Source organism: Peromyscus eremicus, chromosome 6 (genome assembly GCF_949786415.1).
Source record: "Peromyscus eremicus chromosome 6, PerEre_H2_v1, whole genome shotgun sequence".
Lineage (NCBI taxonomy): Eukaryota > Metazoa > Chordata > Mammalia > Rodentia > Cricetidae > Peromyscus > Peromyscus eremicus.
Window position 1 is genome coordinate 36,359,287 of NC_081421.1, and position 26,237 is coordinate 36,385,523.

At 38.8% G+C, this 26,237-nt stretch overlaps 1 protein-coding gene across 1 annotated transcript in view; it reads right to left on the minus strand.

Moving 5' to 3' along the window:
- LOC131912409 (arylacetamide deacetylase-like 2) overlaps positions 1-26,237 on the minus strand; it is a 40,748-nt gene extending 14,511 nt beyond the window's left edge. Inside the window, exons 1-2 of the mRNA XM_059264702.1 lie at positions 26,100-26,237; positions 2,508-2,730 (exon numbers count right to left, since the gene is read on the minus strand). Coding sequence (XP_059120685.1) covers positions 2,508-2,730; positions 26,100-26,237 — 361 coding nt within the window. The remainder of the gene's footprint in view (positions 1-2,507; positions 2,731-26,099) is intronic.

Below are 26,237 nucleotides of genomic sequence, written 5' to 3' on the forward strand. Positions count from 1 at the left end.
CAGTACATTCTTAGGAGTCTGTAAATGGTGTACAATTGAAGGTGGAAGAAACACAAAACAGATGATGATTTGGAAGGAACTATCCCAAGGTAAGCAGAGAGACATATGTTGGACAAAAGATAAACACATCTTTCCCCAGGATATAGGTAGAGAGTAGTGAAGAAGGGATCAGTAAGATGCCCATAAGTTTCAGACAGTGCAAGATGGGTAAGGGAAAAGTAGACTAGGAGATGCCAAACATATGGACTTCTGTGCTCCAAGGAGCAGGTAAGGTTGGAAACAGGATGGAAATTTAGAAATATCATTGGAGTAAAATAGAGGGACTAACTGCTTTTGAGAGGGGGCATTTTCTAGAAACAGTGAGAGCATGGATGGCCTGCTCAGCAGGAGTATGAGACTGAATCCCCTGGTTTCTACTAATAAGACTGATACTTCCTCCCCTTTCTAACTGTGTGACTTGGAAAGCATTCTTTAATCCATTTATTTCTTTACCACTGATGATAACTATCTGAAAAATGCTTACTCAGTTGGCAGCTCAGCTGAACACAGTAGTATTTTTATTTATTTTATTTTTAGTTTTCATTTACTCTTCTTTCATATCTTACATACTGACCACAGTTTCCACTCCCTCTTCTCCTTGTGGGAGGCCAGCTTGGAGACTGGCTCCCACATTTTATGTCAGGTTACTCTTGAGGAGTGAGGGATAAGTGATTTAGATAGAAGGATAGAGGGGAGAGAAACAGAAACACAGGATAGCCTCAGGAGGGCCTGGATCCTAATCCACCAGCCTCTTCTGGCTCTTCTGAAAGGCTATTTATAGGAATGCCAAGGGGTGGAGCAAAAGACCTCCCCCCAGCACAGCCAAGTGCAGACCCTTTCCAATCACTAGTAACCACATACATGGTCAAGCAATCCTCTGACCAGCCTTGCTGAGTAAAGCAAGCTCAGATCTCACTAGGAAACCTTTGTGGGCCTCCACATCTCCTTCCAGTCCCTCCCCTCCCTCCTCTCTCTTCCAGATTCACTCCTATTCCTTTCCCTTCAGGAAAGAGTAGGCCTCCCAGGTATATCAACCAAACATGATACATCTAGTTATAATAAGACTAAGCATATCCCCTCATTTTTGCTTATCTTGAAATGCTCACAGTTCATGAAAACAAAATACTGGATATATAATAAATAAATAATATATATAATAATAAAGGTTCATTGAAGAGAAGGGTGTTATCACTTGTTAAGTACACAGTATGAAATCCCAACACTTTACTACATAGTGAATCCATAAGACATCAAAAGTCTAAAATGGTCTCTCTCTCTGTCTTTCTGTCTCTGTCTCTTTCTCTCTCTCTCTCTCTCTCTCTCTCTCTCTCTCTCTCTCTCTCTCTCTCTGTGTGTGTGTGTGTGTGTGTGTGTGTGTGTGTGTGTGTATGCCTGTGTGTGTGCCTGTCTGTCTAAGCTACTACACTCTCCTCTGGCTTAAGTCAGAAACTGATTACTCAGCATTATTTTATTTCATCACTTTGATACATTATGCTTTGTATTCTAAGAAATTCTATATCATTGTTGTATCATAATCTATAACTTGAACAAATTAATTGTAGTATGGCAGTGATTATATTATTTCAGATCCAACAATTAAAGTGCCTGGTTCATATCAGTGTGTTATATAATTTATGTTACTAGATTATTTTAGTCTGAATTCAGAGTTTATTGTTCATAATTTCAAATCTTGGCTATCTATATGTTTATTTAAAAGTGAAGTTTTCCTAATGAAAAATGTTTCCTCCATGATTGTGGTGTATTCCCCAAAATGTTGTGTACCCTAATAAATTTATTTGGGGTCAGAGAACAGACAGCCACTAGATACAGAGGATAGAAAATGGTGGCACTCACGCCTTTAATCCTAGCATTCCAGAGACAGAAATCCCTCTGGATTTCTGTGATTTCAAGGCCACATTGGAAACAGCCAAGCATGGTGACTCACACCTTTAATCCCAGAAAGGGAGCCTTTAATCCCAGGGAGTGGTAGTAGAAAGCAGAAAGGCATATAAGGCGTGAGGACCAGAAACTAGAAGCATTTGGCTGGTTAAACATTTGGCTGGTTAAGCTTTCAGCTGGTTAAGCTTCAGGCTTTTGAGCAGCAGTTCAGCTGAGAGCGATTAGGATGAGGACACAGAAGCTTCCAGTCTGAGGAAACAAGACTAGCTAAGAAGTTGTCCAGGTGAGGTTAGCTGTGGCTTGTTCTGGTTCTCTGATCTTCCAGTTCACCCCAATAACTGGCTCAGGTTTGATTTTATTAATAAAGACTCTCTAAGATTCCTACTACACATAATGTTTTACTTATTAATACGAAATACATGTGAGGCATTACTCATAAATTCCAATGTATCTCTCTTAAGAAGCACACATTACTCAAGTCATCATTGTATTGATAAGAACTCTGTCAATCCACAGAACTTATTGGAATATGAATATATGAACAACACACACATCAGAAATACACTTACTGCAGCTTCCTGTGATGAAGGCTCCACCATGAATGTGAATGACAGCTGGTCTCTGTCTTTCAGATTTCCTTTTTGGCAAGTACAGACGAACAGGAATGTCACTAAAGTTTGTGTCAATCACTGTAATGTTTTCATCTGAAACTGGTTTTGTAAAGTGCATTGTTGTTATAATTGAAAATAGTCCTTCATATTTCATAAGACCTATGTTTTCAAATAATGTAGCCTATAAAAAGAAGACAAAGTTTTAAACATTAAACCTTTTTTTAATAACAAAAATTGCACACACTCATGCAATGATAAAAATAAACAGTGTGATATACTTAGAGGACCGATTTTTATATCTAACAGTGTTTTGGTAGTGTGAAATTCTCAATGTGTTTATCTGCTCCAGACCAGCATAAGTTTAGGTTTACAAATAATTCATAATGAATGGCAGATGCGTCAATAAAATCCCCTCCCTTTGAGAAAATATTGTTGGTTATAGGTTAATAAGAAGGAAAAGTGATTTTCTTGCATAGCTGTTAAATGAGTTACCCTTGCTATAGTAAATAATCTCCCCCCAATTCTCAAGCAAGAAACTCTGTTAAACTCATTGGATAGTACAGAAGAATCAAGACATGAAAATGGGGTGGGGGAACCTGGTGAGAAAATGGATTCCAGTAAACACAGAAAGGAGTGAGAGAAGGGAATTCATCAGGTAAATTCATAAATCTGTCCAACAATAATAAATAAATGCTTGGAGATACTAAGCTTCTATTGGCTTGGAAGCTTCATCCCTACTTGCTTGCTTCTATTGGGCTTAAACATGCTATGTATATTACCAGAAAAGGAAAGTAATTGTCAATTTTACCCAACTGTGAACCCCATGAACTACAATAACCATAGGACTAGCAAGATGTACCTACTCTTGCATCAGTGGTTTGAATATCATAAGGGTAACCAAATATATTCTTATTGGATTTTAGTCCTATTACACAAGATGAAACTTACATCTAATACTGTTGTTGGGTCAAGAATCTGTGGATGGACAGGTCATAGGCCCTGTGAGTGAACCTACTACAGCCACTCTGTTAAACATACATTATATTAAATTGACTCCTAATGACTTACTGTTATACCCATAGATTAATACATCTCTCAATCCTCAGTAGAGAAGCTTCTGTTTGGAGTAAATTGTGATTAAGGCAGAGATGCAAAGTAAACTAAGTTAAGGAGAATAAAAGACTAATGAATACTCAACTCTAAATGGAACTTCTATAGAGCCTTCTCTCCTTTCAAAGCTCAGAGATCATTGCAGAAGAGGAGACTGATGTCAGGAGTGATTGTTACAAGTTACTATGGGCCATGACAAAATTACAGCTTATAGCAATTGATAATTCAGATGCCAACCCACTAGACAAATGGTTTTCTGATGGAGAAACCCTGTTAGGCAGGGTCACGGGCTCTGAAAAATGAGTTGCTTTCATCTGTAATTTCACTTGTGCAATAACAGCTATGATAATTTCATATTACCATGCATTTTCATGTAATATGTACATGTAATCTCATGACTGCATCTCAATCTTATGGGCACATGTATTTGTGGATGGTCAGAAACATGACTTCTCTTTTAGCTGTATAATTCGGTATATGGACTATATGCTAGGATATGCTTTATGGCTGTATCTATTGTTCCAAAAACACTTAAAAGCCTGCTTTGTTCTTTTTTCTCAGACTAGCTGCACATATTTTACTCATTTTTACCTCAGAGCAAGTCCAAACCAGACTAAAGGATTTTGTAAGTAGATCATAAGTTTAAAACTTTACAATTATGCACAAAGTCAGAGTTGCAGGTGTCTAACCAGGTTATCCACACAAAGCACCCTAAGAAAAGCCTGCCAGTTCTTGCTGGCCAAGTCTGCTGACAAAGAGCGATGTCTTCAAGTTTTTCATACTGGACACTATGCCCCTTCCCTCTGGTCCTGAAACCTTAAAATATTGTGTTGCCATGGCAAATGGCTTGGTTCCTTATCACTCACCTTAGAAATATGTTTTTGACCAATGAGAGATAATAATCAATTTTTTATTGCTTTGAGCCTCCTGTAAAAAGAGAATTTTTAGGCTAGAGAAAAAGAAGCAGGAAGACTAGAATAAAGAATTAGAGTGAAGAAATTATAGACAATTAGGGCAAGAAAATTAGAAGAAATGTGAAACACTAAAGATACATGATTTGAAGAGCATGCATGTGAGTTAATTTGTTTGCCCTCAGACACCCTAAGTTCCTTTCACTTCCTGTAGTGTCTGACCTGAACCCTGAAGAGAACCTTGAGGCTGGATCTCAAAGGGCCTCGATAGACTGAAGGGCTGTGTATGCCAGAGATATTGAATACATACAAAGAAACAGAGTACTCAAGGTACAACATGGCAGTTGAATGTATGAAGTCACTGATTGTGACAGCATGCACCAATGTACTATGTGAACTTAAAACAGGATAAATCCCATCATGGAAGATGGAGGTAAACATGCAGTCTTTCCCCTTAGTCAAGGAGCTTTTGGCAATTTTTAGCTGGTCAGAGAGGGAGAGTCAGTTTTTTATGGGTGTGGCTTCTGGTACATCACTTGACCATCTATGAAGAATCACACATCCAAGAGTATTCAGGAAGTCCAGTTTAGACTTGATGGGTGTGGAAAAAAGACAACACAAGTAATGAATGTTGAATGGCTCAGGAGGGAGTTTCAAGAGTGGTAAATATGGTCAAACATCATTGTACAAAATTCTCAGTCCAGGCAGGTCCAGTCCCCTCCTCCTAGGCTGATCTCAATCCTCGGGGGAGTCTTTGCCCTGGAGGAGATGGGAATGGTGGGTGGGCTTGGGAAAGGGGAGGGGAGAGGGAGGGAAGAGAATAAGGGAATCTATGGTTGATATGTAGAATTAAATTATACTGTAAAATAAAATAAAATAAAATAAAAAAATTCTCAAAGAACTAATAAAACAGGAAAAGGAGTACAAATAAATAAAATTAAAAAATAGTAAACATGCTGTGTTTGGAAGTAATAGTAATCTCATCTATTGCCACCAAATTTTTCAATATATTTTTCAATATATATATATTGAGACAGAATTTCTCTGTGTATCCCTGGCTGTCCTGTAACTCATTCTGTAGACTAGGCTGTCCTTGTACTCATAGAAATCCTCCTGCCTCTGTCTTCCAAGTGATGGGATTAAAGGCATGTACCATCACCAAAGGCTGTAATTTTATCTAAAACAAAATTATCTGAAAAGTGGCATTTAGGTATGTTCCAATATTTTATTTTATTTGTTGGTCATTCAATTTAGTGTTATAAAATTCTCTCTCTCTCTCTCTCTCTCTCTCTCTCTCTCTCTCTCTCTCTCTCTCTCTCTCTGTGTGTGTGTGTGTGTGTATAAACATATTGGCCATGTGTGCTTGTGGAAGTTAGGTATAAACTTGGGTATTGGTCCTTATCTTTGGAACTTGTTAAAGACAGGTTCAGTTGCTCCAGCTGTATATGTCAATCTTTCTGACCCAGTGGCTTCCTTGATTCTCCTGTCCTCTCCTCCCCTCCCACTGTAGAAGAAGCATGCTACCATATCCAACAGACTGTGGGTTCTGGAGAGCTGAGGGCAGATCCTAACCCTTGCACAGCAAGTGTTTTACCCACTACGCTGTCTCCATCATCTCTAGTTTAGTTTAATATTTTAAAATCTCATCCAAATCTTATATAAATCATACTTTATGTTCCCCCCTTTCAGCTATGAAACAACATCTTTTCATTTTCTTTAGATCACTTGAAGGAAAAAGAAGCAACTTTTTATTTATACCATTGAAAACAGGTTTTCTTTAGTATTTCTGTTAAGTTATCTAACATCTTACTGACCAATTTCAGTTAAAGCATTGTTATATTCTTATATGATTAGAATATTCCAGAGTATATACTGTTGTGTTGGAAGTTTCTCCAGTCCTACTTGTCCCCGTGGTCCCACAGTCACTTATAAAATAATTCCTCAGAGGCTTATATTAATTACAAACTGTATGCCATATGGCTCCAGTTTCTGGCTAGCTAGCTCTTTCGTCTTAAATTAACCAAATTTCTATTAATCTATAAGTTACCACATGGCCATGGCATTTCCAGTCTGCTGGTGTCTTGTTGCTCCTTTGACGGTGGTTGGCATCTCTCTCTACTCCGCCCTTCTCTCTGTACTTCTGCTTGGATTTCTCACCTGGCTGTAAGCTCTCTTGCCATAGGCCTAAACAGCTTTATTTAATGTCCAATGGGAGCCACACATATTCACAGCATACAGAAAAACATCACACAACACTTCCCCTTTTCTGTCTAGTCACAAAGGAAGGTTGTAACTTTAACATAGTAAAATTATATATTACAAAACAGTTATCAAGCAATAATTATAGTTACAATATTAGTCTTTCTATTTGGCAAAATTAAAGAAAATATTCTATCTTCTATACTCTTTTTGTAAGTGTAAAGTTTTATATCTAATTTATCTTTTATCATGACTAAGGCAAACTATAATTACAACTATGTAGTCTTCAACTCCATCAAGACCTCAGAAAGATATAGTACCTGAGTAGACAGGAAGTGCATGGCAAGTAACTTCCATAATACTAGAAATGACAGAGACATCTGGCTACCTGGACAGTCAACCAAAGTTCTTCGGTAACATTGGGGCATCTACCTTCAGCCTACAGGCCTGGAGTCTCTGGCATAGCTTTTAGTGAAGCAGAAAATTATAAGGACTGTTCTGTTCATTCTGGCAAAGTTCATTAGTTGCTTCTATCCATGTCCTATAAAATGTTTGGCAGTTTCTTCTGTGAAGCAGAAACCGGAAGGACCATCTTGCCTTGAAAAGTTCAGTGGTCACCTTCTTATGAGTCTTGCACATCCAGTTTATATAGCATCCTGTGAAGCAGTTGAGGCAAGGGCATTTATTTTCCCAGTGGCTAACTTTTTCCATAAAGTAAGCAAACTCCATAATGAGTTTCTTCGATGCCCATCATCCTCTTTGAAGTAATTGGTTCTGCCAGGAGCATATGTGTCTCACTGTCCAGAAAAGTCTAAGTACTTAAAACATTTTAAATGCCATATTCTGTAGGTCTTTGAAGTGTTTGAAGATTACCTACCTAATTGAAATATACTTATGTATACCTAGAAAACTTAACTACTATAAGTTTGATTATCATAGATGACTAATTATTAATCTGTATTTCTTAACTATACATTACAATTTTAAATGAATTGAATAAACATACCGCAAACAAGAGTAGAAATATATATATATATAGTATAACAAAATTAACTTTAAATTTGTGTCAATAAACCAAAATCCATAGCAATGTAAATCATTTCAAACAAGTTGTTGCTTTTTAAATGCAGATTTCATAATCTACGCTTTTATCCTATCATTCATATATATATATATATGTATATATCACCTTTTCTTCTTTAGAAAGAGATTGCATTTATAATATGTATGTATATATGTATATATCACCTTTTCTTCTTTAGAAAGAGATTGCATTTATAATCAACCCACTTTAAATAAAAATAAACATTCATAAACAATATTTGTGGAATTTTGTTGTAGCTTCCCATACTATTTCCTGCTGATTGAGGGTGCTGGCAATCTTATAGGGATCCTGAGAAAATTCAAGATCATGGTCAAGTCCTGGGAAGACAAGCTGCATCCTTTGTTGATAGATACCATCTGTCAAGGTTCAGGAGGTCTCACTTGATCAAATCTGATCCATCTTAACCTGGAGCTAGTCCATAGCCCTTTGCTTTCTGTGGAAACAAAAGCAGAGCCTCCTTTCCAATGGAATATATCCTTAGATCCAAATTTTGAAGTCAAGATACTTTTAAAATATATGTATATTTGTTTAACTCAGCAGCCTTTACAATCAAATGTCTCTCTCCAGTTAAAAATCCCAAAGACAATATAATCCAGTCACTCTCTGTAATTTCCATCTTTATGTTACTTACTGTATTTTTATATATTAGTTTATCTTTGTAAGATTTTATTTTTATGACTATATCCTTTCTCTTCTCTCTCTCAAGCTTATGTACTTTTTTTACACACAATGTACACTGTTTAAAGTTTTATTCCATCTGAATCTGTCTTATTGTATATCTATAATCCTTTTTTGACCACTGATTTAAATTGCAGCCTGGCTAGGACCATTGATTTAAGCTGCCCTGGCTGCTGGCACTGCCCACCTCAGCTTTCCAACATGGTGGAGGTATGTTTATCACCAGCTCTGGGAGTCATGCTCACCACCATGGGAAGAGGTGGATCTATGCCTCTATTAATCAGTGTGTAGCCCAGAAACCTTCTTTTTTTCTGTCTGTACTAGCAAAAGCTAAATCTATTATGCATGCAGCTTGGAGAAGCCTCTGTGTACCATGTTGGGAATCTGCCATGCTGTAGCTCAAGCCTACACACCAATGTGTCTCTGTATCACAGCTTGCATGAGAGACACCACTAGGAAGCTGTTTTTAGCTCATTTTTAGCACCCATTTTAAAGCTTTTTTCAAGTCTCAGGTGGAAATTCTTGCTACCACGTTGAGTGTCAAATGTAGCCAGAAGTTTCTCTGGTCCCACCTGGTCCCACCTGGTCTTGCAGTCCTATAGCACCTTAGAAAATAATTCCTCATAGGCTTATATTAATTGCAAACTGTATGCCCTATGGCTTCAGTTTCTGGCTATCTAGCTCTTTCATCTTAAATTAATCTATTCCTATTAATCTATATGTTGCCATGCAGCCATGGCATTACCAGTCTGCTGGCATCTTATTGCTTTTTTGCTGGTGGCTGGCATCTCTCTCTACTCCAGTTTTCTCTGTATCTCTGCTTGGATTTCCCACCTGGCTATAAGCTTTCTTGCCATAGGCCAAAACAGCTTTATTATCCAATGGGAGCCATACATATTCATAGCATAGAGAAAGACATCCCACAGCATATCTGCTTCATGATGTTAAGGTTATAAATCCATACAGATATTATACCTAGCTACATTAATGGTGAGAATACTGTCTCCAGAAACCCCCAAGGCTGATCATTTTTACACAGATAGTAACTGAAGAACAAGATGAAATGCCATGTACCTAGGCCAGTGGTACATATGATCTTCTTTGTATATTAGCTGATACATCATAGAACTTTTTTTGTTTTTTGATTTTTCGAGACATGGTTTCTCTGTGTAGTTTTGTGCCTTTCCTGGAACACACTCTGTAGCCCAGGCTGGCTTGAACTCACAGGGATTCGCCAGCCTCTGTCTCCCAAGCGCTGGAATTAAAGGCATGCGCCACCGCCATCTGGCTATAGATCTTATAAACAAAAGTAAAAAATATGCTAAATTCTAGAAGAATGTAACAAGTAGAAGATCAAAATGGCAGTCTTATAAAATACTTCAAGGAGTGACAGGTGCTGTTGATGGTATCAGAACTATTGTTTTGTCATATTAAAGATTTTTTTTATTGACAGTATAAAGCTTTCAATTTAAAAGCAAATATGTATATATAGAAACATGCAAATAAGAACATTTATTAAGAAAAATAGCCATGGCTAGATGGTTTTAGGGCACAATTCTACCAGACATTCAAAGAAGAGTTAAAGCCAATATTCCTCAATTTATTACACAAAATAGAAACAGAAAGAATATTGCCAAATTTGTTTTATGAGGCCACAGTTACCCTGATAGGTAAACCACACAAAGATTCAACAAAGAAAGAGACTTACAGACCAGTTTCCCTTATGAACATAGATGGAAATACTTGACAAAATACTTTAAAACACAATCCAAGATCACATAAAATAATCATACACCATGGTCAAGTAGGCTTCATCCCAGAGATGCAGCGATGGTTTAACATAAGGAAATCAGTCAATGTAATCCATCACATACACAAACTGAATGAAAAAACTAACAAAAATGATCATCTCAATAGATGCCGAAAAAGTCTTTGAAAAAATCCAACACCACTATATAACAAAATTCTTGGAAAGATTAGGTATACAAGGGACATACCTCAACATAATAAAGGTAATTTACAGCAAGTCTATAGTCAACATCAAATTAAATGTACAGAAACTCAAAGTAATCTCATCAAAATGAGGAACAAGTCACGGCTGTTCACTCTCTCCATATCTATTCAATATAGTGTTTGAAATTCTAACTAGAGAAATCAGACAACTGAAGGAGATCAAGGGGATATAAATTGGAAAGGATGAGGTCAAAATATCATTATTTGCAGATGATATGATAGTGTACATAAGCAATACCAAAAATTCTACTAGGGAGCTCCTACAGCTGATAAATACCTATGAGTAAAGCAGAGAACCATCAGGAATTCTTTGTTTCTTTCTTTTTGTCAGTTGTGTTTGGTTCTACCCTATTTCTCTGAGCTATCCATCTTCTATAACCAGACAAGGCTTCTAGTAGTGGGACAGGGACACCAACCCAGACACAAAACTGTCAACCTAAAACCTTTCCTGCCTGAAAGACGTGCTAGGGCAATGGTGGCTCTGGGCTTGTGGGAGCTGCCAACAAATAACTGATCTACATTATACCCAAGCTCAGGTCCAAAACTGCCTAGATGGCCAGGAACTGGCAGCTGTGTAGCTCAGAGAAATAGGATAGAACCGAACTCAACTGACAAAGAAAACTAATGAAATGATTCCGAATGATACTTGTGGGAGAACGGCTCTGACCTGATTGAGGGATGCTGGTAACAAAAGGCCATTGGAGTATGCAGCAGGTGACAACTAGTGTTCAAAAGTTCCATCTAACAGAACCAAGGGTTTTGGTAGAGGACTAAGCTCTCATGTAAGGCATGTTGGAGTTATTGCCTTTATTGGCTATTTCTTGTTGCAAACTTCTTATGCAATTACAGCTATGATGTTCACATTACCATGAATTTTCATAAAATGTATGAATGTAATCTCACTTCAGTCTTATGGGCACATATATCTGTTGGTGGTCAAGAAGATAATTTCTCACCCTGGGCACCAGCCACTCCGGGGAAGACCTGCCCAACTTGGCCCCAGGTTCTGGTCACAGGGCAGGTTCCCTTCTAGCCCCACTGGGAAGGATCCCCTTCTCCAAGACCCCTGGCAGACCCTGCAGTCTCCACGCCCTGCCCCCATGCCCATCCGCCTGAGCCCCAAGCCTCTTCCTGAGACTTAGAGGCTGGCCCTCAGCTCCCATCTTGCCCCGGACTTCCCTTCTGAAGCACAGTCCCACCGGGAAGGATCCCCTTCTCCAAGACCCCTGGCAGACCCTGCAGTCTCCACGCCCTGCCCCCACGCCCATCCACCTGAGCCCCAAGCCTCTTCCTGAGACTTAGAGGCCGGCCCCCAGCTCCCATCTTGCCCCGGACTTCCCTTCTGAAGCACAGCTCCCAGCTCCCATCTTGCCCCGGACTTCCCTTCTGAAGCACAGAGAGCTCCCATCTGGACAAGAGAGAGAGACTTCCTGAATCTGTCAGCTCTGTCTGAACCAAGTGTGCGGATAAGGCCAAGAACGAACCACAAGGAGATGAACCACAAGGAGATGGGCAGACATCAAGGCAGAAACACATACAACAAAATGAATAGCAATACACCATCACCAGGCCCTAGCCCTCCTCCAACACCTAGACCTGAACATCAGAAATTGGAAGAAGCAGAAGAAAATAGCCTTATGAATGTCATCATGAAGAAGCTAGAGGCTCGTGTAGAGGAAAAGACAAAAAAATGTGAAGAACGCTGTAAACAACTAGAGGAAAGGGCAAACAAATTAGAAGAAATCAAAAAAGTCCTGGAAGAGAACAATAAAATACTGAAAGAAAATCAAGAAAAATCAATGAAACAAATGAAGGAAACAGTCCAAGACCTGAAAAGGGAAATAGAAAAAATGAAGAAAACACAAACAGAGGGAATGCTGGAAATAGAAAATCTGAGAAAACGATTGGGAACTTCAGATGCAAGTATAATCAACAGAATGCAAGAGATGGAAGAGAGGATCTCTAGCGTTGAAGATACAATAGAAGAAATAGATTCATCAGTCAAAGAAAACACTAAAGTCAACAAAGTCATGAACCAAAATGTCCAAGAAATTTGGGACACCATGAAAAGACCAAACCTACGAATAATAGGGGTAGAAGAAGGAGAAGAATACCAACTCAAGGGCACAGAAAATATATTCAACAAAATCATAGAAGAAAACTTTCCCAACTTAAAGAAGGAAATGCCTATGAAGAAACAGGAAGCCTATAGAACACCAAACAGACTAGACCCCCCAAAAAAGTCCCCTCGCCACATAATAATTAAACAATTAAACGTACAGAATAAAGAAAGAATATTAAGAGCAGCAAAGGAAAAAGGCCAAGTGACATATAAAGGCAAACCTATCAGAATAACACCCGATTTCTCAATGGAGACTTTGAAAGCCAGAAGGTCCTGGACAGATGTAATGCAGACACTAAGAGACCATGGATGTCAGCCTAGACTAATATGCCCAGCAAAACTTTCAATCATCATAGATGGAGTGAACAAGACATTTCATGACAAAGCCAGATTTAAACAATATTTATCCACAAACCCAGCCCTACAGAAAGCACTAGAAAGAAAATTCCAACCTAAGGAAGTCAGATACAACCTCGAAAACACAGGCAATAGATAAAGCCACAGCAGTAGACCCCAACGAAGAAAAGTACACACACATCACCACCAAAAAATAACAGGAATGAACAATCACTGGACATTAATATCCCTCAATATCAATGGACTTAATTCACCTATAAAAAGACATAGGCTTACAGAATGGATACGAAAGCAGGACCCATCTTTCTGCTGCATACAAGAAACACATCTCAAATTCAAAGATAGACACTACCTAAAAATAAAAGGCTGGGAAAAGACTTTCCAATCAAACGTTCTTAAGAAACAAGCGGGTGTAGCCATCCTGATATCCAGCAAAATAGACTTCAAACTAAAATCAATCAAAAGAGATCAAGAAGGGCATTACATACTCATCACAGGAAAGATCCACCAAGATGAAGTCTCAATTCTGAACATTTATGCCCCAAACACAAGGGCACCCACATATGTAAAAGAAACATTATTAAAGCTTAAATCACATATAAAACCCCACACATTAATAGTGGGAGACCTCAACACCCCACTTTCACCACTGGACAGATGCCCCAAATCGAAACTTAACAGAGAAATAAAGGACTTAATTGATGTCATGACTCAAATGGACTTAATCGACATCTACAGAACATTCCATCCTAACAAAAAAGAATATACCTTCTTCTCAGCACCCCATGGAACCTTCTCTAAAATCGACCACATACTTGGTCACAAAACAAATCTAAACAGATACAAAACAATTGGAATAACCTCCTGTGTTCTATCAGACCACCATGGTCTAAAGTTGGATTTCAACAACAACAAAAACTACAGAAAACCTAAAATCTCATGGAAACTGAACAATACCCACCTGAATCACCAATGGGTTAAGGAAGAAATAAAGAAAGAAATTAAAGACTTCCTAGAGATCAACGAAAATGAAGACACCACATATCCAAACCTATGGGACACTATGAAAGCAGTACTAAGAGGGAAATTCATAGCACTAAACGCCCACATAAATAAGCTGGAGAAATCTCACACTAGTGACTTAACAGCACACCTGAAAGTTCTAGAACAGGAAGAAGCAAAGTCTCCCAGGAAAAATAGATGCCAGGAAATTATCAAAGTGAGAGCTGAAATCAATAAAATAGAAACAAAGAGAACAATACAAAAAATTAATGAAACAAAGAGTTGGTTCTTTGAGAAAATCAACAAGATAGACAAGCCCTTATCCAAACTAACCAAAAGACAGAGAGAGAGCATCCAAATCAACCAAATCAGAAATAAAAAGGGGGACATAACAACAGACATTGAGGAAATCCAGAGAATCATCAGGTCATACTTCAAAGACCTCTATTCCACAAAACTGGAAAACCTAAAAGAAATGGATAATTTTCTGGATAGGTACCACATACCTAAATTAAATCAAGACCAGATAAACTATTTAAATAGTCCAATAACCCCTAACGAAATAGAAACAGTCATTAAAAGTCTCCCAACCAAAAAAAGCCCAGGACCAGATGGTTTCAGTGCAGAATTCTACCAGATCTTCAAAGAAGAGTTAATACCAATACTCTCTAAATTGTTCCATACAATAGAAACAGAAGGAACATTACCAAACTCCTTCTATGAGGCTACAATTACCCTGATTCCCAAATCAAACAAGGATACAACAAAGAAAGAGAACTACAGACCGATCTCCCTCATGAACATTGATGCAAAAATACTCAATAAAATACTGGCAAACAGACTCCAAGAACACATCAAAACAATTATCCACCATGATCAAGTAGGATTCATTCCAGGGATGCAAGGATGGTTCAACATACGAAAGTCTGTCAATGTGATACACCATATAAACAAACTCAAAGAAAAAAAACCACATGATCATCTCACTAGATGCTGAAAAGGCATTTGACAAAATCCAACACCCCTTCATGATAAAGGTCTTGGAGCGATCAGGAATACAGGGAACATACCTAAACATAATAAAGGCAATTTACAGCAAGCCAACAGCCAACATCAAATTAAATGGAGAGAAACTCAAAGCAATTCCACTAAAATCAGGAACGAGGCAAGGTTGTCCGCTCTCCCCATACTTATTCAATATAGTACTTGAAGTTCTAGCCAGAGCAATAAGACAACATAAGGAGATTAAGGGGATACAAATTGGAAAGGAAGAAGTCAAGCTTTCCCTATTTGCAGATGACATTGATAGTATACTTGAGCAACCCCAAAGATTCCACCAAGGAACTGATACAGCTTATAAACACCTTCAGCAACATAGCAGGATACAAGATCAATTCAAAAAAATCAGTAGCCCTCCTATATACAATGGACAAAAAAGTGGAGAAGGAAATAAGAGATACATCACCCTTTACTATAGTCACAAATGACATAAAATACCTTGGGGTAATACTAACCAAGCAAGTGAAGGACCTATATGACAAGAACTTTAAGTCCCTGAAAAAAGAAATTGAAGAAGATGTCAGAAAATGAAAAGATCTCCCATGCTCATGGATAGGCAGAACTAACATAGTGAAAATGGCAATCTTACCAAAAGCAATCTACAGATTCAATGCAATCCCCATCAAAATACCAACACAATTCTTCACAGACCTGGAAAGAATAATACTCAACTTCATATGGAAAAACAAAAGACCCAGGATAGCCAAAAGAATCCTGTACAATAAAACAACCTCTGGAGGCATCACAATCCCTGACTTCAAGCTGTACTATAGAGCTACAGTAATAAAAACAGCTTGGTACTGGCATAAAAACCGACATGTGGACCAATGGAATCGAATTGAAGACCCTGACATTAATCCTCACACTTATGAACAAATAATTTTTGACAAAGAAGCCAAAAGTGCACAATGGAAAAAAGAAAGCATCTTCAACAAATGGTGCTGGCAAAACTGGATATCAACATGTAGAAGGCTGCAAATAGATCCATATCTATCACCGTGCACAAAACTTAAGTCCAAGTGGATCAAGGACCTCAACATAAATCCAGCTACTCTGAACCTGCTAGAAGAGAAAGTAGGAAGTAGTCTTGAACGCATTGGCATAGGAGACCACTTTCTAAATAGAACACCAGTAGCACAGACACTGAGAGAAACAATCAATCAATGGGACCTCTTTAAACTGAGAAGCTTTTGTAGGGCAAAGGATACGGTCAACAAAGCAAAGCGACAGCCTACAGAATGGGAAAAGATCTTCACCAATCCCACATCTGACAGAGGACTGATATCCAGAATATATAAGGAACTCAAGAAATTAGACATCAAAATGCCCAACAGTCCAATTAAGAAATGGGCTATAGAACTAAACAGAGAATTCTCAACAGAGGAAACTCAAATGGCTGAAAGACATTTAAGGAATTGCTCAACATCCCTAATCATCAGGGAAATGCAAATCAAAACAACTCTGAGATACCACCTTACGCCTGTCAGAATGGCTAAGATCAAAAACACTGAAGACACCTTATGCTGGAGAGGATGTGGAGCTAGGGGAACTCTCCTCCACTGCTGGTGGGAATGCAAGCTTGTACAACCACTTTGGAAATCAATATGGCGCTTTCTTAGAAAATTGGGAATCCATCTCCCCCAAGATCCAGCTATACCACTCTTGGGCATATACCCAAGGAATGCTCAACCACACCACAAGAGCACTTGTTCAGCTATGTTCATATCAGCGTTGTTTGTAATAGCCAGAACATGGAAACAACCTAGATGCCCTTCAACTGAAGAATGGATAAACAAAATGTGGTACATATACACAATGGAATACTACTCAGCAGAGAAAAACAATGACATCATGAGGTTTGCAGACAAATGGATGGATCTAGAAAAAATCATCCTGAGTGAGGTATCCCAGACTCAGAAAGACAAACATGGTATGTACTCACTCATAACAGGATACTAGATGTGGAACAAGGATGACTGGACTGCTACTCACATCACCAGGCAGGCTACCTGGAAAACAGGACCCCAAGAAAGACACAGGGATCGCCCAATGACAGAGAAATGGAATGAGATCTACATGAACAGCCTGGACAGGAGTGGGGGTAGTGAAGGGCGAGGGTCGAGGGAAAGAGAGCTTGGGTGAGTGGGAGATCCCAGTGGATCAACAACAGAGAGGGAGAACAAGGAATAGGAGACCATGGTAAATGAAGACCACATGAGAATAGGAAGAAACAAAGTGCTAGAGAGGCCCACAGAAATCCACAAAGATACCCCCACAACAGACTGCTGGCAATGGTCGAGAGACAGTCCGAACTGACCTACTCTGGTGATGGGATGGCCAAACACCCTAATTGTCATGCTAGAAACCTCATCCAACTACTGAGGGATCTGGATGCAGAGATCCATGACTAGGCCCCGGGTGGATCTCTGGGAGTCCAATTAGCGAGAATGAGGAGGGTTTATATGAGCGAGAATTGTTGAGACCAAGGTTGGATAAAGCACAGAGACAAATAGCCAAACAAACGGAAACACATGAAATATGAACCAATGGCTGAGGGGTCACCAACTGGATCAGGCCCTCTGAGTGGGTGAGACAGTTGATTGGCCTGATCTGTTTGGGAGGCATCCAGGCAGTGGCACCGGGTCCTGTGCTCATTGCATGAGTCGGCTGTTTGAAACCTGGGGCCTATGCAGGGTCCCTTGGCTCGGCCTGGGAGGAGGGGACTGGACCTACCTGGACTGAGTCCACCAGGTTGATCTCAGTCTGTGGGGAAGGCTTTGCCCTGGAGGAGATTGAAATGGGGGGTGGGCTGGGGGGAAGGTGAGGGGGGGAGGGGGGAGAACAAGGGAATCTGTGGCTGATATGTAGAACTGAATTGTATTGCAAAATAAAAATTAAAAAAAAGAAGATAATTTCTCATTTAGTTGTATAATTTTGATATATAGAATGTATACTAGGATATATATGGTGATATATTGTGTACCTCAATATATTGTATACCCTAAAAACTTATTTTGGGACCAGAGGACTGAATCAGCCACTTAATTAGACATAGAGGCCAGACAGTGGTGGCACATACCTTTAATCCTATCACTTGGGAGGCAGAAATATGTCTAGATTTCTGTGAGCTCAAGGCCACATTGGGAACAGAGCCAGGCATGGTGGCTCACACCTTTAATCCGAACCCTTGAGATCTTATGTCTTTGCTTGGGAAGGATACATACATTTAATCCCAGGAAGTGATGGCAGGAAGCAGAAAGATATATAAGGACCAGGAACTAGAGGTTTTGTAGGCTTTGCTTGCGAAGTACATATGCCTTTAATCCCATGGCTGGGTGGATAACGGTATATAAGGCATGAGGAGATAGGAACTAAGCAGCAGTTAAACTAAGACCCATTTGTGGAAACATGATGGGCTGAGCAGTTGGCAAGGTGAGATTGGCTGTGGTTGTTCTGTTTCACTGATCTTTCAGCTTTCACCCCAATATCTGGTTCCAGGTTTTCTATTAATATGACCTTTTAGCAATACGTGTTACAGATATACTTCGTAGCCAGGTCCATTATCCCATTAGACTGTTGACACTTAAACACAGCTTTGTTCCTTTTGCTCAGACTAATAGAGAAAATAATAATCTTGTCTCAGTCTAACACAAACTGTATGTATTTAGCTCATTTTTACCTCAGAGCAAGTTCAAACTCGACTAAAGTCCTTTGTATATCAATCATAAGTTTAAAACTTTACAGCTATGCTCAAGGTCAGAGTTGCAGGTGTCTCTTTAAGGCTACTAACCCAAAACTCCATAAGAAAAGCCTGCCAATTCTTCACTCTCCAAGTCTGATGATAAAAAACTATGTCTCAGAGTTTGTGGTACTGGGCACTGAGATCCCTCCCTCTGGTCTTGGGACCCTGGAACCTTGCATTACTATGATAATGGCTCTGCTCCTTATCATCTATTCTAGAAATGTGCTATGACCATGAGGGTTTTGAAACTTTTCTTAGGATTGCAAGGAGTCTCCTGTGAAAAATGTGAGAATTCAGGTAAGAGAAAATGATAAGAGGAAAAGGGGGCTGTGGACTTAGAGAAAGAAAAAAAGAGAGAGAACAGCAAAGAAATCAAATAATTAACTTAGAACAGTGAAGTGAATGGACTGAAAGAACATTGTGTGCATAGATTCATTTGATATCCTCCAGATTAAATACCCAGTCACTTGCATGCTTACTCCCCAGGACTCTGGGAGAAATCTCCTCAGGGCAGGTACCCACAGGGGCGGGGAGCGGGCATTTGGTTATAACATGTTGAAGGGTTCTTGGTGGGAGGAGAGAGGAATGAGGAAATATTAAATAGAAATATAGATAGAGACAGTAAGACAGAGACACAGGATAGCTTCAGGAGGGTCCTGGGTTAATACCCAGCCACCTTGAGATTTATTCTAATGGGCTTTCTATACACTACCAAGGGGAGAGGCAAAAGACCTCCCCTTTCAAGATCAAAGTACAATGTAGAGCCAAGTGTAGACCCTTCAAAACACTTGGCAACCATGCCCTTGACCAAATCATCCTATTGTGCAGCCCTGCTGGGTAAAGCAAGCTCTGACTTTCTGACCTTGAATAAGGCCTTACTAGGGAGCCTGTGTGAGCCGCCACAGATACTTTGCTTTACTTATAGATTGCCTAGCCCGATCTCATCAGAGAGAGTTCCTCTGAGAGCTGATGGGAGCATAACAGAGACCCCCAGAAAAACAGGTGTGAAGTTTGTGGAAGCCTTCAGAAGAAGGGGAGGAAGGATTGCAGGAGTTAGAGGGGTCGAAGACACCAGGAGAAAACAGCCTACAAAATCAGCCAAGCAGGACTCATAGGGACCCACAGAGACTGAAGCAGGAATCACAGAGCTGACATGGGCCTGCATTAGGTCCTCCATGCTTTAGTTATTGAGCTTAGGGTTTTTATGGGACTCATAACAGTAAGAGATCAGGTATCTCTGAATCTCTTTGCCTCCTCTTGGGATTCTTTCCTCCTACTAGGTTACCTTGTCCAGCCTTAATATGATGGTTTGTCTTATGGCATTTTGTTATGCCATGTTCTGTTGATACCCCTGGGAGGCAGGCTCTTTTCTAAAGGGACACAATAGACAGAAGTGATCCAGTCTCACAGAATACTCCAGTCAAGACCTAACAATTTTCCTGATTTTCTCAAGGTTTTTGCAACGATTTCCAGCACCCCACAACAACATGAAATAGTCTAGAGCATGACACCCACATTCTCAAAAGATGGTTTATGAATATTTATTATGATTTAAGGAGAGTTAGTACAAATTGTTATTTGTATGGTCAGAAAGAAAGCTGAACAAAGGAGATTAGATCCAAAGATCTCTTTATGAAAAGAAGGAGAGATATAGAAATGATAGGATAAAAGGGTAGATTATTTAATCTACTTTTAAATGAAAAGAACAACTACTAGTCTTAAATATTTTACATTGGTGCAAATTTTTATATATTGATACAAATTTAAAGTTAATTTTGTTGCAGTGTATGTATATTTCTACTCTTGTTTGAGGTATTATGTCTATGCAGCTTATTTAAAAATGTAATGTATATTTAAGAAATAAAGATTAGCAATCATCTATAATAGTCAAACTTATATTCATATTAGGGATGTTTCCAAGGTAATACACAGATGTATTTAAATAGGTGGTTTTCAAACACTTCTGTAGTGGGTAGCTGTTCCAGCTTTGACCTGGAAGTATTACCCCCATTGAGGCTTCTGGTAACTGTCATGCCTACCTATGGCCTGCCCCGGAGGTGGGGCTGAGACAAGATCTGGATGTGCTAGTCTTCTGGTTCCTGGTAATCCTGGCTGTTGGATGGTTGACTGAGCAGAGTTCTCTCGAGAACACCACTGGACTGCCCTGTACCTTCCTGGACCCTGTAGCCTATCCCTTTACTTGTTGTAAGCTACTCCCCAAAATAAACCTCCATTTTAAACTACATGGAGTTGCCACCAATACACTGTGATTGGTTTAATAAAGAAGCTGACTGGACAATACCTGAACAGAATAAGGTTAGGTGGGAGAGCCAAACTGAGAATGTGGGGAAGGAGAAGGATGGAGTGTGGAGTCTTCAGCATATTCAGCTAGAGAAGCAAGCTGAACATGCTGAACTGAGAAAAAGTACCAAGCCATATGGCAAAGAGTAGATAAAAAATATGGGTTAATTGAAAATGTAAGAGTTAATTAGTAACAACCATAAGCTGTTGGCTGAGCATTTATAATTAATATTGTGTCTCTGTGTCAGTTATTTGGGAACTGGTGAGCGAGAAAGGAACTTCTGCCTAGGTGCATTTGACAGAGAACTGCATTCAACACCCCAGGCCTGGAGTGCCTGTACCCATGCTGCAGTAGGTGTTCTTCCTTAACCTGCTGTTCCTAATGTGAAAAAGGCTGTTTAATTTAAGTGCTCTGCTGTATGGCAGAGACTCTTAAAGGAGTATATCTGTTTTTGCTTTTTCCTTTTTTTTTTTTTTTTTTTTTTTTTAGCTTACTCAGGCCTTGTGTGGAAATTTGACACTCATATTAGGTGCCAAAATGTACAAGGCTTTTTCTTTTGGGCCACCAGCCAGCTCCCAAATCATGACACAGAGACTTATTAGTTTTGAATGCTCAGCCTAGTTTAGGCATGCTGGCTAGCTCTTTTAACTTAAATTAACCTGTGTCTCTTTACCTCCCTTTTGCTTTGGGCCTTATTACCTTTCTCACTGCTGTATATCTTATTTTCACTGCTTTTCTATGTCTGGCTGGCTAGCATCTGTCTGGCTTCTTGCCCTGGGTGTGCACCTCATTCTCTCCTCCTTCTTATTTCATTCATCTCCTTCTTCTTTTCAAGCCTGTATTTCTTTTCCTATTTATTCTGTCTGCCAGCCCCACCCATTCTTTCTCTGCCTAGCTGTTGGCCTTCAAGCTTTTCATTAGACCAATCAGGTGCCTTAGGCAGGCAAAGTGAAACAGATGCAACCAATCTTTACATAATTAAACACACATCCTTACATTGTTAAACAAATGCATCACAAACAAAAGTAACACACCTTTATACAGTTAAAGTAATATTTTGGAGCATAAACAAGGTGTGTGGAGTAACACACCTTTGCACAGTTAAAATAATATTATACAACAGGATAATTGAGGTGATTGAGACATCTTGATATCTGGTCTTGTTATTGTTGAGTAGATGTTTCATTCCTTGATTTTTTTTGCTCCTTCTGGATCTTAAAACAGTGTGGTAGTTGTAGATTGTCCAGTAGATGATGTTTCTGCATATTGGTAGGAGACAGAAAGAAGTAAATGTAGGCTAGGAGAAAAGGCTAAGAGGGACTTCAGGAAAGAGGCAAAGGGATCTTGTCCACATGACAAAATGAAGCCCCAGGGCATATGTATGGTAGGAGAAGGGGATTCTACCAGTAGATTATATTATGGTAAAGGAATCTGAAGAGACAAGGGTGAGCGTGATGAGGGGATCTTGGGTGTGAACTGAGAGCTGAGGTCTCCAATGAATGGATTTGAGATGAGAGGAGGGACATGTGTAAGCCAGTTGTTATCTGGCAGAAGATGAGAATGTAAATATCATAACGGAGAAGAAGAAGGACACAATGAGTCATCTATCTGAGTCCCTGCCACGTGTCTGTACTGGGGATCCTTGGTGGAGAGTGTTTCTAAGTGTCAGGGGCTGACACAAAAGAATGTCCATGGCTTAATAGGAATGGCTGATAGGGTCCATAAAAAAGAGTGAATCTGAGTCTGTACCAAGATTTATTGGCATCCCCTGGGATTAGAGACAGGGTAGGAGTAAAGGTATCTGCAGACAGGCTGATAGAGGGATGAAGGTGAGTCCAGAATGATTGCAGTGCAGTACATCAAGGAGAGTAAAAATTATCTGCCTGAGTTCAAGTCTATAATGTTGGTAAGGTTAGGAGAAGGATTTAAAAAGGTGGAGGGATAAGTGTGACTGGATTGTACTATAAACTTATCTAACTGTTAAAAATAAATTAATGTTAATAAAATTACCCAAAAATTATAGACGAAAACGGAGACATTGCAACAGAAACTAAGAAAAATCATGGAATCACAAGGACGTACTGGAAATATCTGTGCTCCACCAAACTGAAAATCTAAAATAAATGAACAATTTCTTGATATATACAACCATCCAAGGCTAAACCAAGATCACATAAGCAATTTAAACATACCCATAACTCTTAGTGAAATAGAATATGTAATTAAAAGTCTCTCCACCCTACCTTCCCAGAAAAATCCCGGGGTCAGGTGGAATCAGCACAGAATTTTACCAACCTTCAAAGAAGAATTAAAGCCAATATTCCTTAAATTATTCCACAACATTAAACAGAAGGGAGATAACCTAATTCTTTTTACAGGGCCACAATTACCCTGACACCCAAGCCACAGAAAGATCCAACAAAGGAAGAAAATTACAGACCAATTTCCCTTATAAACCTGGGTATAAAAATTCTCAATAAAACTTTGCAAACTAAATACAAAAAACACATTAGAAAATCATCCTCCAAGTAGGCTTTCTTACAGGGATGTGTGGATAGTTCAACATATAGAAATCAATAAATGTAATCTACCATATCAAGGGGTTGAAGGACAAAATCCACAAAATTATTTTATTAGATACAGAAAATGCCTTGGACAAAATCCAACACCCCTTCATAATAAAAGTCCAGGAAAGACTAGAGATACAAGCAATATATCTCAACATAATAAAGGCATTTTTATCATGCCCACAGCCAACAATAACTGAAAAGGAAAAATAAAATAAAATCATTTTCATTAAAATCAGGAACAAGACAATGATGTCTACTGTCTCTAAATCTATTCAATATAGTACTTGAAGTTTTAGCAAGAGCAATAAGACAACTAAAAGAGATCAAGTGGATACAAGTATTAAAAAGAAGTATAAGTGTCTTTATTTGCAGATCATATGATTATGTACATAAATGATCCTAAAAACTCCACCAGGGAACTTCTGCAATAGATAAATACTTTCAACAAAGTAACAGGATACAACAATAACTCACAAAAATCAGTAGCCTTCCTGTACAACTGAAGAAGAGTTTGTGGAAAAAATCAGGAAAATGATATTTTTCACAGAGCCTCAAAAAATTGAAATATCTTGGAGTAATTATAACCAAGCAAATGAAAGACTTTTATGATGAAAGTTTTAAGACATTGAAGATATCAGAAGATGAAAAAAATCTCCCATGCTCATGGATCAATTGAATTAATACAGTAAAAATGCCAACCATACCAAAAGCAATCTAATGATTCAATGTAATCCTCACCAAAATTCCAACACAGTTCTTCATAGAAATTGGAATGATAATTTTCAGCTTCATATGAAAACACAAAATAATCATGATAGCTAAAACAATCCTCAGCACTAAAAACTTGCTATAGGTGTCACCATCCCCAATCTCATTTTGCATGACAGAGCTACAAAAATAAAAACAGCATGGTATTGGCACAAAAACTTACACACTGATCAATGGAATCAAATTGAAGACCCAGGCATAAATTCACACACCTATAGCAATCTGACTTTTGACAAAGAAGACAGAAATATACATTGGAAAAAATATAGCACCTTCAGCAAATAGTGCTGGTCAAAATGGTTAGTGGCATATAGAAAAATTTAGATAGCTCTATATTTATCATCCTGCATAAAACTCAATTCCAGATGGATCAAGAATCACTGCATAATGCTAGATACCCCGAATCTGATAGAAGAGAAAGTGGGGAATAGTCTTGAACTTATTCATGGAGGAAGAGGAATTCTGAACAAGACACCATTAACACAGACACTAAGAACAACAATTAATAAATATGAACTCATGAAACTGAAAGAGTTCTGTAAGGCAAAGGACAATGTCATTTGGACAAAGTATTAGACAACAGAATGGGAAAAGATCTTTATGGAATATATGTTCAATAGAGGGCTAATATCTAAACTATATTAAGAATTAAAAATCTGGACATCAAGAAAAAAACCCACTTAATATGGGGTATATAACTAAAAAGAGTTCTCAAAGGATGAAACACAAATGGCTAAGAAACACTTGAAGAAATGTTCCCATGTTTAGTCATCAGGGAAATGCAAATTAAACTATTTTGAGATTCCATCTTACATCAGTCAGAATGGCTAAAGTCAATAAAAGAAATGGCAGGTCATGCTGGTGAGGGTATGGGGAAAGAGATACACTTATGCTTTAATGATGGGAATGCAAACATGAATAGTCACTATGGAAATCAGTGTAGTAGTTCCTCGGAAGCTGGACATTTTTCTAACTCAAAAATCTAGCTGAACAACTCTTGGGCATATACCTGAAGAACTCTACATCCTACTACAGAGAGACTTAACCATTTTCATTACTTCTTTCTTTTTTTTATATATATAATTTAATTCTACATATCAGCCACAGATTCCCTTGTTCTCCCCCTCCTGCTCCCCCTTCCTCCCAGCCCACCCCATCTCAACCAGGGCAAAGACTCCCCTGAGGATTGAGTTCAACCTGGTAGATACAGTCCAGGCAGGTCCAGTCCCCTCCTCCCAGGATGAGCCAAGTGTCCCTGTATAAGCCCCAGGTTTCAATCAGCCAACTCATGCACTGAGTACAGGACCCGGAAAGCCAAGTGGTGGTGAATACCTTTTATCACAGGAGGCAGAGAAAAACAAATATCTGAGTTCAAGGCCAGTCTTGTCTACAGAGCAAGTTCCAGGACAAACAGGATTACACAGAGAAATTCTGCCTTGAAAAACCAAAACCCAAACCAAACCAAAACAATCAATCAAACAACTAAAACCAAAAAAAAAAAAAGAAAGAAAAAAAAAAGGAAACTGAAATCTCTTTCAAACATTTTAAGTAAAAGAAGTTTCAAATATACTTATAGCATGGCATCCCAATTCCCCAGTAAAAAACATATTACCGCAAGTGAAGTCATTTTTATAAGAACATCTGCCAATCTCACTCTCCAAGGTTCTTCAATATTTTCTGGAAGAGGTAAATAAACACAATAAGCAAATAGAATACAGGAGAATCCGAAGCACAGAGTTTTGTACCCCAT